The 18,416-nt window shown below is 35.8% G+C and overlaps 1 protein-coding gene across 3 annotated transcripts in view; it reads right to left on the reverse strand.

The window, feature by feature from the left end:
- MARCHF1 (membrane associated ring-CH-type finger 1) overlaps window positions 1-18,416 on the reverse strand; it is an 879,756-nt gene that overhangs the window by 41,217 nt on the left and 820,123 nt on the right. For all 3 annotated transcript variants that reach the window (XM_058436859.1, XM_032148774.2, XM_058436860.1), the window contains one exon: window positions 15,176-15,356. In XM_058436859.1, coding sequence (XP_058292842.1) covers window positions 15,176-15,356 — 181 coding nt within the window. The remainder of the gene's footprint in view (window positions 1-15,175; window positions 15,357-18,416) is intronic.

Below are 18,416 nucleotides of genomic sequence, written 5' to 3' on the forward strand. Positions count from 1 at the left end.
ACCCAAAGCCACCAAGCAACTACATGGTGGGGAGGGTGAATCCAGTTCTTCCACACACTAAATCTAGATTCTTTCCACTGTATTTTACTGCATCCCATTAGGAAAATATTTGCAGAGTTATACAAACATTTCTACCTCACAGAGATTGTACATTCTTGGCCTGGGGACTGAATCTAGCCTTCAGACCTCTTTTGTTTTGCCTGAAGAGTTTTTGAATTTGAATCGGTTACTATTATTTTAAAAATGGTAAGAGATTAAATCTGGGATTTTCACTTCATTTGCAAAATAGTTTTGGCAACAATCAACTAGAACTTAGTAGGGACATCCCCCTTGAGAGTAGGCACATCTATTTCAGAATGCCACAGACCTCACCACTCCTTACCATATCCCTCAGTACTGTTATCTGCTATTTTTCATCATAAAACCAGATCTCTTCATTTTTATTACCTATCTGGTTTCTGATATAAAGTAAATTGTCTGTGGACTAAGCAGATCTCTACAGATACTGTTAGTAATTTTCCTCATCCAACTTGGACAGGGTAATCTTTATGCATCTTTCTAGCCCTGGTTCCCTACAGTCAACAACCTTTTTATCTTAATTTTCTTCACTAAATTGTTCCCCTAATGGAACAGAGAGGCAGCTTTGAAATTGAAGATTTCTTCAGCTAAAAATTCTCACAAATTTCCCTTGAGTCATACTTTAATAGTTGGAATTGGCCCTGTCTGGAATTACTAGAATTATTCCCCATACCATTTTCAAGTCTGTTTCAAATTATTTTGACTAACTCATTTTCCAGCTCCCTCCCTCCATCTCTGTCCTGCCAGAATGTAAATTCTCTGAGGTCAGAAGATTCTGGTCTTGTCCACTACTAAAATCTTAGGCCAGGTACAATGACTGGCCACACGGCAGGTGCTCAGTAAATATTTGTTTACTGAATGAAGATAAAAATGATGAATCCTAAGTGGATGTTACTGGAGCCCTCTCAGTGTGGTCTTTCAGACCTAGCTGCCTGTTGTGTGGTCTTCTGTATGAACAGAGTCCTCTCTTCTCAGCAATCTTGTAGGAAATAATTCATTTCCTAGATGCAGAAAAGGATCTAGCTCCAAAATTTGTTAACTTTGTTTATTGATAAAAATACTTCTTCAAAATATCAGTTTTTGTATTGAACTAACATTTACAGAAAACCTAGCTTTTAAGAAAATAGAGTTATCTTTCTTAGGTTAACTAAACTGATTTGCTCAGACTTTAAACCTACACTGGGTTTTTTTGTTTGTTTGTTTTTTTCACTGTGCGAAGTGGAAAATGGCTTTCAGCCCATCCAGCCTCTTCTTAGGGTCAAAAGTCTTTCATGTATGCCTCAGGGCTGCAGAAGAGCTTTGCTGTCACTTGCTTTTGCTTTATTTTAGCCTTTACTCACTTGCCAACAGCTTATAAGGAAAAAAGAAAGTGTAGCGAAGGTACTTACATCTGGCTTCCAGTCACTTTTTAGGATGCCTCCTAAATGCTAACTGCCCTCAAACATTTTCGTTTTCTCTCTTCTCTTTTCTTCCCTGTTCTAACTTGACTATTTTAATCCTACTTTTTAAATTTAAAAAAATATAGAGTCCTTCTTGCTTTTCTCACCACAGTTTGCTTTGAAGGGTAATAAAGATTTAGACGCAGGCTGTTTCTTTATCACTTAGGTCTTGGACTCCCCCTCTTATTCAGCATCCTATCCTGCACCACTTAAGCTACTGCGGATATGAAGGATTTTCTTTATATCTTTTAAAAATTCTTCTGAACATTTAAAATGCATTTGAATGTTAGGTCTCTTTCTTTCTTCCATTTTTAAAAAAATAAATGGATTCTTCACTTGCTTTTCACAAAATCACAGGATTTTTTTTAAATTTTATTATTATTATACTTTAAGTTTTAGGGTACATGTGCACAATGTGCAGGTTTGTTACATATGTATACATGTGCCATGTTGGTGTGCTGCACCCATTAACTCGTCATTTAGCATTAGGTATATCTCCTAATGCTGTCCCTCCCCCCACCCCCCACCCCACAACAGTCCCCGGAGTGTGACGTTCCCTTTCCTGTGTCCATGCAAAATCACAGGATTTTAAGTTGGAAGAAACTTTAAAGATATCCTACCAGTCTCCTTGTTTTACAGATGAAGAAACGGAGACAAGACTCAAAGCGGTTAAGTACAGAACCAGAATTAAAACCCAACCTTCTGGACTCCTAGTCAGAAGTACTCTTTCCTTTAGTGTTGAAATTATTATTTTTTTATTAAGCTATGCTCCTTATACTTTAGTTAAATGATGATTTAAAAATACTTATCATTCCCTAAGTGTAGGGCTCTTTGTGCCATGGGAAGGGAGTACAAAGTCTTCGGGAGGGAATTCCTTATAGTAGAAGCAATGTTGTGTTCTAGGTAAACCTGTTTTTACTTTGTTTCATGTTTCCATGTGGAGGGACCTCTGTCAGAATAACAAAGCTAGCCCATCACTCACTTCTTCACCATCAAGAATGAGGAAAAAATACTGGGTATGCATTGCTCAGCATCTGTCTACCTCCTGCCCTACTTTTCCCACATATTTTATAATCTCTTATGCTATGTATTTCACAGTTCTCCTCTATCTGCAGCTGTCTAGTTTGAAATAAATACTCACGTGAAAGATAACAACATTGGAATAATTAGGCTATGAGTGGTGTGTTCATGTGAGAAACAACAGAAGAGAAGCCACATGATGGTGCCATTCAGAGAAAAATAGGAGGTCAGAAGGATGCTGACCTGGGAGAGATTCTCTTTTGGCATGAAATCTTTCAGCTATCTGTCTTATTTTAATGTTGATAATCTCACACTTGCATGCTGATGCAGGTACAAAGGAGCTAGGCACCATCAGTCCAGACAGATTGTATCAAAGTATTTCTTATTTCTCACATACTTATCAATCCAATAGGAATTTGGTTCAATCTAAAATATTATCTTCAAAAAAGCCATGTTGATTTCCACCACCTTACATTTCAAAAAATTACACCAAGAATTTAGAGAAAATTTCTTCCTATATTTCATGTTAAGACTTGAGAAATTAGAAATGTTACTTATTTTGCTACACTGATTTTGTATCCTGACACTTTACTGAAGTTGTTTATCAGTTTCAGGAGGCCTTTTGGGAGTCATTAGAGTTTTCTAGGTCTAGAATTATTTTGTCAGCAAAGAGAGATAGTTTGACTTCTTCCTTTCCTATTTGGATGCTTTATATTTCTTTATCTTGCCTGATTGCTGTGGCTAGCACTTCCAGTACTATGTTGAATAGGAGTGGTGAGAGTAAGCATCCTTTTCTTCCTCCAGTTCTCAAACAGACTGCGTCCAGCTTTTGTCCATTAAGTATGATGTTGACTGTGGGTTTGTAGGGCTCTTTAGATGTAGATGGCTCTTATTATTTTGAGATATGTCCTTTTTAAGACTAGTTTGTTGAGGGTTTTTACCATGAAGGAATGCTGGACTTCATTGAAAGCTTTTTTCTGCATCTATTGAGATGATCATATGGTTTTTGTTTTTAACTTTGTCTATGTGGTGAATCAAATTTACTGATTTGCGTTATGTTGAACCAACCTTGCATCCCAGGAATGAAGTCTACTTGATCATAGTGAATTAGGTTTTTGATATGCTGTTGCATTTAGTTTGCTAATTTTTTTGAGGATTTTTTGCATCTATGTTCATCAGGGATGCTGGGCTGTAGTTTTCTTTTTTGTTGTGTCTTGGCCAGGGTTGTTATCAGAGTGATGCTGGCTTCATAGAATGAGTTAGAGAGGAGTCCCTCCTCGATTTTTGGGGATATTTTCAGTAGAATTGGGACCAGCTTTTCTTTGTATAGCTGGTATAATTTGGCTGTAAATCCATCTGGTTTGGGGCTTTTAAAATTTATTTTTATTTTTGTATTACTGATTCAATTTCAGAACTTGATATTGATCTGTTCAGGGTTTCCATTTCTTTCTGATTCAATCTTTGGCGATTGCGTGTTTCCAGAAATTTATCTTTTACCTCTAGATTTTCTAGTTTGTGTGCACAGAGGTGTTCATAATAGTCTTTGGACATCTTTTATATTTCTGGGAGATCGGTTGTAATGTCACCTTTGTTGTTTCTGATTGTGCTTATTTGGATCTCCCTTTTCCCTTGTTAATCTACTTAGTGGCCTATTGATCTTGTTTATCTTTTCAAAGAACAAACTTTCGATTGCATTGATTTTTTGTATGCTTTTTTTGGTTCTTAATTTCATTTAGTTCTGCTCTGATTTTAGTTATTTTTTTCTTCTTCTAGCTTTAAGGTTAGTTTGTTCTTGTTTTTCTAGTTTCTGTAGGTGTGATGTTAGATTGTTAATTTGAGATCTTCCTAATTTTTTGATATAGGTGTTTAGCACTATAAACTTTCCTTTTAACACTGCCTTTGCTGCATCCCAGAGATTAAGATATGTTGTGTCTCTGTTTTCATTTATTTCAAAGAACTTTTGATTTCTGCCTTAATATAATTGTTTACTCAAAAGTCATTTAGGATTAAGTTGTTTAATTTCCATGTAATTGTTTGGTTTTGAGAAATCTTCTTGATACAGATTTCTATTTTTATTTCACCATGGTTCAAGAGTATGGTTCGTATGATTTAGATTTTTTTTGAGTTTATTGAGACTTCTGCTTTATGGCTTAGCATGTAGTTGATGTTAGAGTATGTTCTGTGTGCATATGAGAAGAAATGTGTATTCTGTGGTTGATGGATAGAGTGCTCTGTAGATGTCTATTTGGTCCAATTGGTCAAGTGTCAAATGTAAGTCCAGAATTTGTTAATTTTCTGCCTCAATTATCCGTCTAATGTTGTCAGTGGGGTGTTGCCCACTGACATAGCCACACACTATTATTGTGTGGCTAAGTCTTTTCTTAGATCTGCAAGTACTTTTTTTATGAATCTGGGTGCTTCAATGTTGGGAACATATATATTTAGGATAGTTAAATCTTGTTGTTGAATTGAACTCTTTATTATTATGTAATATCCTTCTTTGTCCATTTTTACTGTGTTTTTTTAACTATTGGTTTAAAGTCTGTTTTATCTGATATAAAAATAGTGACCCATCATCTTTTCTGTTTTCCATTTGCATGGTAGATAATTTTACAGCCATTTATTTTGAGCTTATGTATGTCGTTACATGTGAGATGAGTCCCTTGAAGAAAGCAGACAAATGAGTGTGTTTTCTTTTTTCCTTTTTTTTTAAATACAACTTGCCTTTTAAGTGGGGCATTTAGGCCATTTACATTCAAGGTTAATGTTGATTTGTGAGGTTTTGATCCTATCATGAGATGGTTAGCTGGTTGCTTTGTAGTTTCTATTGTGTGGTTGCTTTATAGGGTCTGTTTTATAGGGCTGCTTTGTAGGACTATGTACTTAGGTGTGGCTTTGTGGTATCAGGTATTGTTCTTTTGTTTCTATGTTTAGAACTCCCTTAAGGATCACTTATAAGACTGCTCTAGGCCGGGTGCAGTGGCTCACGCTTGTAATCCCAGCACTTTGGGAGCCCGAGGCGGGCGGATCATGAGGTCAGGAGATCGAGACCACGGTTAAACCCCTTCTCTACTGAAAATACAAAAAATTAGCCGGGCGTGGTGGCGGGCGCCTGTAGTCCCAGCTACTCGGAGAGGCTGAGGCAGGAGAATGGCGTGAACCCGGAAGGTGGAGCTTGCAGTGAGCCGAGATTGCGCCACTGCACTCCAGCCTGGGCGATAGAGCAAGACTTCGTCTCAAAAAAAAAAGACTGCTCTAGTGGTAACAAATTCCCTTAGTGCTTGCTTGTCCTTTGCTTGCGAAGTTTAGTTTGGTGGGATATAAACTTCTTGACTGAAATTTCTTTTCTTTAAGAATGCTGAAAATGGGACTCTGATATCCCCTGGCGTGTAGGATTCCTTCTGAGAAGTCCACTGTTAGCCTAATGGAGTTATCTTTTGTGTGTAATCTGACCTTTTTCTCTAGCTGCCTTTAAGATTTTTAATTTCGTGTTGACTTTGGACAGTCTGGTCACTACATGCCTTGGTGATATTCATTTTGTATAGTATCATGCAGGTGTTCTCTGAATTTCTTGTATCTGGATGTCTATCCCTCTAGCAAGATTAGGGGAATTTTCTTGAATTATTTCCTAAATTATGTTTTCTAGGTTGTTTACATCCCTCCTTCTCTCTCAGGAATGCCACTAATTTGTAGGTTTGGTTGCTTTACATAATTTTATATTTCATGAACACTTCGTTCATTTTTACACATTTTTTTCTTTATTTTTGTCTAACTGGGTGAGTTCAAAAGACCAGTATTCAAGCTCTGAAATTCTTTCTTCTGCTTGGTTATTAATATAGCTTTCAATTGCATTTTGAACTTCCTTAAATTAAGAAAAACATCCCCACAGCTGAGAGAGAAATATATTTAACTTAATAAAAATTTAAATATGAAATTAATTTAAAAATCATAAGATGATGCTTTGGGGTAATCTTTAGTTGTAAGTGTGTGTGTGTGTGTGTATGCTTCTGAATTCTGCACACTCTAACTTGATGTTTTTTATGCTTTCCATATAGATCATTGGAATATTGACTCCATCATTTGAAACATAGTTTATGTTTCAAAAACCAGAATAAAAGAAGCTCCATTTTGTGTATTCTTAGTTTTTGTGTATTCTTAGTTGTTGTTAACATAAAGAATGGATTTTCTCAGGAGTGGATCTGTATCCTTTTACAGTTAAGTAAGTATTTCCTTTTATATCTATCTGTAATAGTAACACAAGATGACATTCTTACTAAGCAAGTGAGGTTATGTTTTCCCAGCAATAGTTTTCAAAGAAAGAAACAGAATTAACAGAATTAAAGTAGCGTATCAATCCACTAATAAGGAAGTACTAAAAAAAAGTTCTGTTTAATCTATCCAGCCAACAATTATTATTCAGCAGTTGTTTATTTAAAGCTACTTTGTGACAGCCTGTATCAAATCCTGCTCCGTATTCCCAATTCTCTCCCCAGTAGTGTCCTGGATATTTAACTGCTAAATAACACTTTTTGATTAGCCTTGGTTTTGTGACGCATGGAGAACAAAAGAGAGAAACATTAATCTTTCTATGTGTTTATAACGTTTTGGCTTTATTTTTGTTTTGCATATCTTTAGATATGAATTGTCTTACAAAGACCAAGCACATGATGGTGTCCAGCTCTCTCTTTGAATTGCCTGTACCATTTCCTCTGCAGTTACAGAAAATTCTTTCATCTTGTTCCATCCTTCTGCAGTAGACTATATGCTCCCCGAGGGTAGGATTCTATTCTATCTTGTTCACTACTGAACATGACTGGTATATGGTAGATAATACAGTAAGTTGAGAGAATTAATAAACTGGGCATGACTGGAGGTCTGTCAGAACAATCATTCAGAACATAGTTTGCTGGTGATGTAAACTGAACTCTGACTAGAGGGAGAACTATGTTTATGGATGGATGCTTCCCAAAAGAATAAGCTCTTTTGCTGCCCAGAGAAGAATATTTCTATCTGAACAGGCTACTCTATAATACCAATCTCAGGTGAATTTCTTTGAAATTTCAAAAGACTAATTGACCTACTAGTATTTTATTTAAAGGCAAAAGATAAAATCCATGTGATAAATCCCAAGTTCTATTAGAATAAATCAGGAGACACTTGTATTTTTCATCTCATAATTAATTATTTGATACATGTTGGCATTGTAATCTATTCACACTGGAATATTATTTTAGTTGAGATATCAATTGTACTTCTAAGAGCAAGAATTTTACTTCTAAGAGTTTAGGAAATAAAAGAAAAACAAAACAAAGACAAAAAATTAGTGAAAAAGATTAACGATCCAATCAAGTTGAAATATTTTTCTTTTAATAATTTTTTGTTATTTTGTAGTCTACTTATTTTGTCTTTTCCCACAGAAACAGCTAAGTAGTGTACTGGACTCCTCCTTCTTAATGAATGAAGCAGTGAGAAAGTAAAGGGAAGGGCGTTTGACTGTAGACAGTACCACCACTGGACAATGAGAAATTTGTTATGAAAATCTTATCTGGCTCATTTGAAGAATATAAGTTTGAAAACAAAATCATTTCCCTAGACTGTTCTCAGTCACTTAGACTTCCCTTAGGCTTCATATAATAATAGAACGGAAATGAATATGCATCGTGAATTGTATGAATTTTTTTTTTGCAAGCATTATAGGAAAGCTTTGAGCTATACTACGGCAGAAATTTTCATTGCTTTCAGTCTTATAAATTTGTGAATAAATGGAATAGCAAATCTACTCCACAGAATTGGGTTCCTATGATAGGGAAATAGCCTGAAGACATCAAAACTTCATTGCTGAGGGCTTTCTTATCTGTAATCCCAAGTACTTTAAGTAAAATTGAGAATTAATTAAAAAGAATGCCAAAGAGAACTCAAAGAGCCATAGAATGATTTCAGAATGTCCATGCGCACTAAAACTCTTGCCAATGATCGAAAGAACAGAAGTTCACCCAGAATTGTCTTTTGTAGATCATTATTTATTTGTTTATTTATTTATTTATTTGAGACAGAGTCTTGCTCTGTTGCTCAGGCTGCAGTGCAATGGCATGATCTTGGCTCACTGCAACCTCCGCCTCCCAGGTTCAACTGATTTTCCTGCCTCAGCCTCCCGAGTAGCTGGGATTACAGGCACTCACCACCACACCCAGGTAATTTTTTGTATTTTTAGTAGAGATGGGGTTTCACCATGTTGGCCAGGCTGGTCTCGATCTCCTGACCTCGTGATCTGCCCGCCTCGGCCTCACAAAGTGCTGGGATTACAGGTGTGAGCCACCGCACCTGGCCCTGTAGACCCATTTTTATAAGCCGTAACTCTTTTGGTGGTGATGTTGTTTAAAGCAGAAAAGGAGTACCTACATTAAATGTTGAATAAGGACTATTGGAGAAACAGAAATGACAGCTGATGCTCTGAGAACAGAGAACAAAGAGAAACAACAAACCCAGATAGAAAGGCTTTTAAAACATCGCAGGATGTAGAAAGCAGAATGAAGATAAACAGCCTTATATGTATTTCAAGATATAGAAGTTGTTAATGTTTTCAGCCTGAAAAATAATTGGTGTGCATATAATGATATACTTGAGGTATTAGGAAAATATATTAGGTAAAATATTATTGTTTAAGAAAGAAGCCTTCAGAAGAATATTTTTGTTTTAGAATGATTTGTTTAAAAAGATTTCCATCAGGAATAATTTAAGTAAGAATTAACGTTTTGATGTTTAAAGAGAGAATGTCTCAGCTATTTGGCGGTAGAGTGGCACAGTGCAATGAGCACATGCTTTAGAATCAGGGAGCTTTGAGTTGTGTGATAGTGAGTGAGTTTGATATGATATTTTAATGGGATTGTAATGAAAATTGAATTAGTTAAATGATATATGCTAAATATTTGGCCCATAGAAGGAATTCAGTATGTGGTGGTCATATCAGTGAAATAGCAAATTCCCCTTAATGGTAAGAAAATTATGCATTTTGAATTTATTTTTGTCATTAGGCAACATCATTCAAAGGGTGCAGGAAGATTCTAGCTAGGAATCTGGCCTTATGCCTTTTCCTGTTCAATTTTAAGGCTATTAATGAAAGACATCCGGATCATCAAATAATCAATAACAAATTTGGGGCAGTTAACCTGCTATGGTAACTTGCACCAGCACTTGGCTCTTTTGAAAGATGAATGCTACATCAAATTAAGGCAAGGAAGGAATTAACAGTGTTTGTTAAAGACAGTTCTTCATTTTTAAAAATAGGCATGTCAACTACAGCACTGTAAATAATTATAGTGGAAAAGTAGAAATACCAAGATGACTACTCTTTTTTATTTGACACAGTTAATTCACACAGAACTTATATTTTATGAACTTTACAATTTTCACTATTTTTGATCTATAAAAATGGTTAGTGCATATGGCTCAACATAAACATTACCAAAGCAAAGGTAATTTATTCATTACCTTATTTTATTTGTACAAATGAGACAAGGGACAAAAAGATGCATGGAGTTACATATCTTGTATTGTACATTTGTCAAATAGTTTCTATATGGAAAATTACAGAAAAAGTATATTAGGGGAGATAGATAGGTGTCAGTAGTATTTGCTATCCTCATAAACTTGGTTTCATATTTAACAATTGGTTTCGCCCAGTCAGGAGTAACTCAAATCTGAACTCCATGTAATTCTTCAGCTTCAGAATAGGAAATTAGTTTATATTTCCTAGTTGATCTTGAATGCATTTCCAATTGCACTGAATAGTCACTATGCTTTCTTTATGTGTGACATTTTGTCTTTTCTGGGTCCTCAGAATTATTTCTGACCCTGGATAACTTAGCAGATTAATGAGGCTTTTACTGAGTGTTACGAAGGTAGCTGGACTACTGACTTAAAGATGACGAAAATTGCTTTTCCTTGAATAAGCACTTGATTTTATTTTCACTTTAAAGATTGTCTTCTGGAAACATTAAGATACCTTGATGAATTTACTAACTAGATTTTGGTGGAGTAAGAGTTGCAATTAATGACGTAACATTTTGCTGATATCTTTAGAAACTAACCATTAAGCCTCAAGGTTTGTCTATGAAGATTTGCACCTTTCTATGCAGAACTGTACCTTTCTACTTTAAGAATCCTATTTAATAAATGGTGCTGGGAAAACTGGCTAGCCATATGTAGAAAGCTGACACTGGATCCCTTCCTTACACCTTATACAAAAATTAATTCAAGATGGATTAAAGACTTACATGTTAGACCTAAAACCATAAAAACCCTGGAAGAAAACCTAGGCAATACCATTCAGGACATAGGCATGGGCAAGGACTTCATGTCTAAAACACCAAAAGCAATGGCAACAAAAGCCAAAATCGACAAATGGGATCTAATTAAACTAAAGAGCTTCTGCACAGCAAAGAAACTACCATCGGAGTGAACAGGCAACCTACAGAATGGGAGAAAATTTTCGCAACCTACTCATCTGACAAAGGGCTAATATCCAGAATCTACAATGACCTCAAACAAATTTACAAGAAGAAAACAAACAACCCCATCAAAAAGTGGGCAAAGGACATGAACAGACACTTCTCCAAAGAAGACATTTATGCAGACAAAAAACACATGCGAAAATGCTCATCATCACTGGCCATCAGAGAAATGCAAATCAAAACCACAATGAGATACCATCTCACACCAGTTAGAATGGCAATCATTAAAAAGTCAGGAAACAACAGGTGCTGGAGAGGATGTGGAGAAATAGGAACACTTTTACACTGTTGGTGGGACTGTAAACTAGTTCAACCATTGTGGAAGTCAGGGTGGCCATTCCTCAGGGATCTAGAACTAGAAATACCATCTGACCCAGCCATCCCATTACTGGGTATATACCCAAAGGACTATAAATCATGCTGCTATAAAGACACATGCACAAGTATGTTTATTGCGGCACTATTCACAATAGCAAAGACTTGGAACCAACCCAAATGTCCAACAACGATAGACTGGATTAAGAAAATGTGGCACATATACACCATGGAATACTATGCAGCCATAAAAAAGGATGAGTTCATGTCCTTTGTAGGGACATGGATGAAACTGGAAACCATCATTCTCAGTAAACTATCGCAAGGACAAAAAAGCAAACACCGCATGTTCTCACTCATAGGTGGGAATTGAACAATGAGAACACATGGACATAGGAAGGGGAACATCACACTCCGGGGACTGTTGTGGGGTGGGGGGAGGGACAGCATTAGGAGATATACCTAATGCTAAATGATGAGGAGTTAATGGGTGCAGCACACCAACATGGCACATGGAAACATATGTAACAAACCTGCACATTGTGCACATGTACCCTAAAACTTAAAGTGTAATAATAAAAAAAAAACAAACAACAATAACAACAACCAAAAAAAAAAAAAAAGAATCATTTCATCTAAACAGAATCTCCTGCCTGCATTGGCTAATGGCAGAAATTCAACATCATTAGCTAAATTAATTGTTTCATGTGGGTTGTTCTTTAGAATGTTATAAACTGTAATAGAATTACCACCTTGAAGGCAATTAATTGGATGTACTTCAAATATATTCTAACCAAATGCTATACCTAGCATTCTCTATAAAACTGTTTAAAAACTACCAACAAAAAAAAGAAAAACAACTGTTGATGAATCTTAGTGCCATCAAAATAGCCCAACTACAACAGTTTTAAAATGCCTCATATCTGTATAGTTTGTGTCACCTCAGAATGTGATGACTCAGGTTGATGACTGAGAAGGTCATCATTATGATTACTGCCTCTTAAGTAAGTATTATTCCAGTGCCTCATATTTTTAAAGGAGAAAGTGAGACGTTGGAATACTTTCTCTAGGTTTTTAAAGCCTATGCATCATGGAGGGAGGAATTGAATGCATGTTCCTCATGTCTAGGACTCGTGTTAGAAAGCAAGTTGAAGATTCAGATCCCTACACAAGTGCCACAGAGGTACACAGATGAGTGGAGATGGCACAAGGCCTCAGGATCAGAAAGAGAGGGAAGGCTGAGATCTGTGACAAATTTGAAAGCAAGTCCCTTTTTAAAGTGGCTAGACACCACTTGGCTCCACTGGTTGTTGTCATATGGGAGTGTGGTTCCAGTAAAGCCAGATACTGTGATTTTTCAAACAAATTCACATGTATAGAATTGCACATGAAATAATTACATGTTTAAATGTTGGTAACTAAAATTATAATTTTAAGCCCCATGGCTCAAATAAAACACATCTGTGGGTGCTGGGGAAGCAACCTCTGGATCAGATTCTAACACCCCTATACATATATAAGTGCTATTAAAAATAAAGAGTGTTGAAATGCTGTCCTTCATCAATGATTAATATATTGATATATTAATAATAAAAGAAAATTATTCAATTTATTCAAATTAATCAAAGAAGATATTTTTTAGAAGAAACTAGGATATAATCAACAGATAGTAGGTACATAGGTGCCCACTAGGTTGCTGTGACACATACATTATCATGAATTTTTGTTTTTTGTTTTTGGAGACAAGGTGTGGCTCTGTCACTCCGTCACTTTGAGCGCAGTAGTGCAATCAAAGCTCACTGCAGCCTTGAAATCCTAGGCTCAAGGGATCCTCCTTCCTCAGCCTCTTGAGTAGCTGGAACTACAGTTGTGTGCTACCATGCCAGGTTAATTTTTTTTTTTTTTTTAACTTTTTTGTAGAGACAGGATTTCACTTTGTTGCCCAGGTTGGTCTCAAACTCCTGGGCTCAAGGGATACTCCTGCCTCAGCCTCCCAAAGTGCGCCTGGTCCCTTATCATGAATATTTAAAAAGTTAGACATATTTGCTGCCTTTCTCTGATTTATAAGTGTGTTTGTCGAGGAAAAAAATAAGATTTCCTAAGAGAGTTGTAAATTATTGAGAATGGAGTATTAACAAAGGATGAAAGTTGTATTGACGGTATACTAGATAGATACTACAAAAGCTGGTGGTGGAATAAAAAAACTTTTCAAGTTTCTTCTCAGCATCATGTTTTTTAATTAAACAAAATGAGTAGTGGTGATAGATATGGTAAAGAAGAGAAAATTAGAATATGTTTTTACCCTAGATTGTGCCCTCAAATTAAAATACTGTATTTGACAAAGTTGAAATGAAAATTTAATGTAAATTTAGCATGAGAAAAAAATGAAGAAATATGTAGATTCCATGAAATAATTTGTAGTTCCCTGAGGACTAAGAAAAAACGTTTAGAAAATCGTGGCGTACAATATGCCATTTAACTACTGCAGACAGTGCTCAGCATCTGTCCAGCGGATGAAGCAAAGGGCAAGGAATCAGGGTCCATTTCTATTTCTGGCATTGATACCTCTGGGCCCTAGAAAAACAGTGTTACCCTGCAGCACTCAGGTCACCCCATTGTTAAAAAAAAGACCACGCATACCCTAAAGGAATTTTATGCACTATTTTTGATAGCTATAAACCATTTGCACATTTTAAAAATTGAGGCTACCACAAAAGCAAGGAATGTGATTCTCTCTCCACAATTTACAGAATTAATGAAGAATTGCAATGGTTAACCAGCAATCAGATATGTGCTAGAATAGTCCTGTTTGCATTCTAACTCTGCTCATTCTGGAACCCATTGTGTTTCTTTCCAGGCAATGTCCTATAACTTTTGCTTTGCATTCAGTTTAAATAAAAAAAGCAACTCTGGGATGATTCATTATTTAAACTGTGGTCTTCATACTCTCCCTTGGAAACTGAGGCAGCCATATATGTAAGGCTACAGTTAGGCAAAAAGATAAATAAGAAGTTACATGCTAAAATCCAGAAGTCCAGCTATCAAACATGAATTATATAAAGTTCATTGTCCTTGTTTGTATTGTTTACAAGCTGTTCTTCGGTGGCTTTGAGTGAGACACTAACTTTGTATTTGACTCACAGTCTTACCATTCTTCTTCAGAAAAATATAACAAACATAAATGAGGAATTTGAAGACAAACATTATAGATACAAAATATACTTACCTCTCTCTTACAGCCTGATGCACAATATGGAAAATAGTACTTTTTATTTCTGCCTACTCTAATTACACATGAGCCATTAAACCAATTCCCAAATAAAAGCAAACATAACATAAATAGTACACACTTTATAGAAGAAATCACTCTCTTCTATTACCTAATAAATAACTTACTTATAAGAAATTTGATGAGTTGATGTTGTTTAAGGCAATGTATCATGTAACCTTCTTGGGAACTGGCTTCTGTAAACACAATGCTATCATAGTTCTCATCAATTCAATTACATTGAATTACAAGTGCATTTTGCATGCATATACATATATATGTTTGTATCTATTACATGCACACACTGACTTTTAAAAAAGCATTGAAAGTAATATATCAGAAGCTCTAGAATATAAAACACAGGAGAAAGGAAGGATTATCTGCAAATACTTGGATGAATTTTGTGCACTGAGCTCAACACAAGACACATACCCTTAATGGATATTAGCATATTAGGAGAATCTTATTGGCTAAGGAAATAGATTTCTAAAACAAGTCTGCTTTGCAAATGATCCCTCCCAAACCAATTCCTATGGATACTTTACCTTCCGGAGGGGTTTGAGTTTCGTCTCCATGATGAAGTCATACTTGCAGAGCTCACAGCAGCGTGTGTCTGAGCTCTTTATCCACTGGTGGAGGCAGGACTGGTGGACAAAGCGCAGTGTCCCAGTGCAGCGACAGGGTGTGATGAGGGGGCTCTCTTCATCCCCTTCGCAGTGACAGATTCTGCAGAGAGATACAGCAGCCAGTATGAGATCTCCCGGAGAACATTTCTCGCCTGTTATTTCTGCCCTTGCTTATACTAGGGCTATTATAAACAGCAACCTAAGATTTAGAGCACATGGACATTTCACTCCAACTTTGATGCTAGAACCAAATCTATGATCAATACAGATTGAGCATTCCTAACCTGAAAATCCTAAATCTGAAATGCTCCAAAATCCAAAACTTTTTGAGCACCAACATAATGCTGTGAGTAGAAAATTCCATTTAGTCAAAACACAGGTGCACAACCCAAAGTTTATTCACTACCTCGAAAGGAAAAGTAAAATTACCTTCAGGCTATGTGTACAAAGCATATATGAAACATAAATGAATTCTGTGTTTAGACTTGGGTTGAATCTCCAGGATATCTCATTATGTATGTGCAAATATTGCCAAATCAAAAAAAAAAATCCCCAGTCCAACACTGGTAGATTGGGGATTTTGGGTAGGTTCTAGTCCTACCCAAAATATCTCATTATATATGTGCAAATATTCCCAAATCCTCCCAGAATTGAAATTGGAAACACTTCTAGCACCAACCATTTTGGAAAAAGAATACTCAACCTATTTTCATTGACTTTTACTTTTATGGTCATTGGTGGACTCAAATCATGTAATAAGTTGTGCCTTACACACCAGCACATCAATAATGCACTGTCATTTCATTCACACATGGAAGTCAATTTTAATAGCACCACTATCGTGCTATGTCCCCAATTTAATCTATTTAATAGGATACTATCTATGGGCTTTCATATATAAAAGTTATGAGTTTTAAGTATTCTAAGGAATATTGTTTGGTAAACTCTATTGTGTTACTTTGATAATATCAGACCATGGCATATAATTTATTAAATATGGTATCTTACCAATGTGGAAAAATTCTCAATTTTAAAGTATAATGAAGGAATAAAGTTAATACAAGACGTCTTAGCTTGAAAATATTACAGATATGTTCTTAGGAATATGCACACCTATTTGGTTACAACAAATGGTCTAAACTGTCAATAATCATCATTGTCTAAAAAAATCACAAAAATCACTGGTCACATAAAATTTGAGTACAGAAAATCCTATTGTTTAAAAATGCTAATAAATACATCTACCAATGAATTGAGTTGAATTAGTTTCTGAACTACTATGAATTCTAGTTTCACAGATTTGCGGTCTGAAATCATTGTATCTCATATTCAGATTTTAAAAAGTAATTTATTTTTCTCTTTGGATGAGACAAGTCTCCCATAACTTTAGATGGTGAATTCAAATCTCAGCCCTTTAATAATCTGAATGATGTAACCAGCAGTTAGACATTGCTAATAAATTTCATTAGAAATGTTGCTTTAAATCTGTTAAACATATACACTCATATGTTTACTGTAGCACTATTCACCATGGCAAAGACATAGAATCAATCCAGATGCCCATCAGTGATGGATTGCATAAAGAAAATGTGGCACATTTACACCATGGAATACTATGCAGCCATAAAAAGAATGAAATCATGTCTCTTGCAGCAACATGGATACAGCTGGAGGCCCTTATCCTAAGTGAATTAACACAGAAGCAGAAAAGCAAATACTGCATATTCTCACTTATAAGTAGGAGTTAAATATTGTGTACACAGGGACACAAAGATGGAAACAATAAACATGGGAGATTGTTAAAGCAGGGGAGGGTGGTGGGAAGTAAAGTTTGAAAAACTACCTATGAAATCCTTTGTTCACTACTTAGGTGACAGGAACTTTAGAAGCCCAAACCTTAGCAGCATGCAATACACCCATGTAACAAACCTTCACAGGTAGCCCCTGAATCTAAAACAAAATTTTACAAAATGCAACATAAATGTGCAATGTAACATTTAAATTTTTTTTAAAAATCTACATAATTACTTTTTTGGAGCTGGGTCACAATGGCAGGCTGGAAGAATGTATGAATCACTGCTACTGTTCTTTCCTTTAAAGTGTATAAAGTGTGTATAGATATAGATATATCAGCTGTCTCCCCAGGGGAAATGAAATGGCTGCTCACTCAGCTAGTGCAGAAAGATACAGGAACTGAAACCCAACACTCTCCGAGACCTCAAAGTAAAACAGTATGACAGAGTACACCAGGATTTTGAATGAATTTCTTAAGTAAAAATAAAGTGAGCAAAAAGGAACACTGCCATCTAAAGTTCCGGGGTGGAAGTGCTGGGATGAGACTACAGAGAAGGTCAATATTAATGTCCCCTTTCCCCTGAACTGACTTAGGAAGCCGCCACTTTGGGTGTAGCACCACATATGAAAGGCCAATGTGTTAAGGGAAAATTAATTAAAAATTATCTGAGTGCCTATTTTTAATATAAAAACCTGAAATAGCTTCTCTCCAAACCTAGGCCTCAGAAACTGGACTTGTTACACTTTGTATCATGCTTGGTGCCAGTTTAGTGTCATAGCATAGATGCTCAGTCGATGTAAATTGAATAGAATTGAATTCAGTCAACAAACTATGACTTATTACAAAAGCAGCCAGCAAAAGTAAATAGAGGCTTCTCTAACAATTAAGTTGTAATATTTATTTTTGGAGCCACTAAAATCTAATGAATTTTAGACAATAAGGGTTTGATATTTCTTAACTCCTTGGACATCCATCTCCTGCCTCCACAGAAAGAAAATCTCTTCAACCGGGGGTCAGTAAACTATGACCCAATTTTGTCCACTGAGTATTTTTAATCAATAAAGTCTTATGGGAACACAGTCTCACCCACTGGTTTATGTATTGTTTAGAGCTGTGTTTGCAGAGTAACAGCAGAGTTGAGTACTTGCTGCAGAGACCATCTGGCTGCAGAAACGAAAACATTTACTATCTGGCAAATGATTCAATTCAATATTTACAATCTGACCCTTTCAGAAAATGTTCGCAGATCTCTGCCTTAAAGTACACACGTGATTCTGAGTTAAAGACAATGTATGAATATTATTGACAATAATAAAAACAAATTTTACAAAATAAATCACTCTAACCTCTGCAATTAACAATAAA

Source organism: Hylobates moloch, unplaced genomic scaffold, assembly GCF_009828535.3.
Source record: "Hylobates moloch isolate HMO894 unplaced genomic scaffold, HMol_V3 SCAFFOLD_3, whole genome shotgun sequence".
NCBI lineage: Eukaryota > Metazoa > Chordata > Mammalia > Primates > Hylobatidae > Hylobates > Hylobates moloch.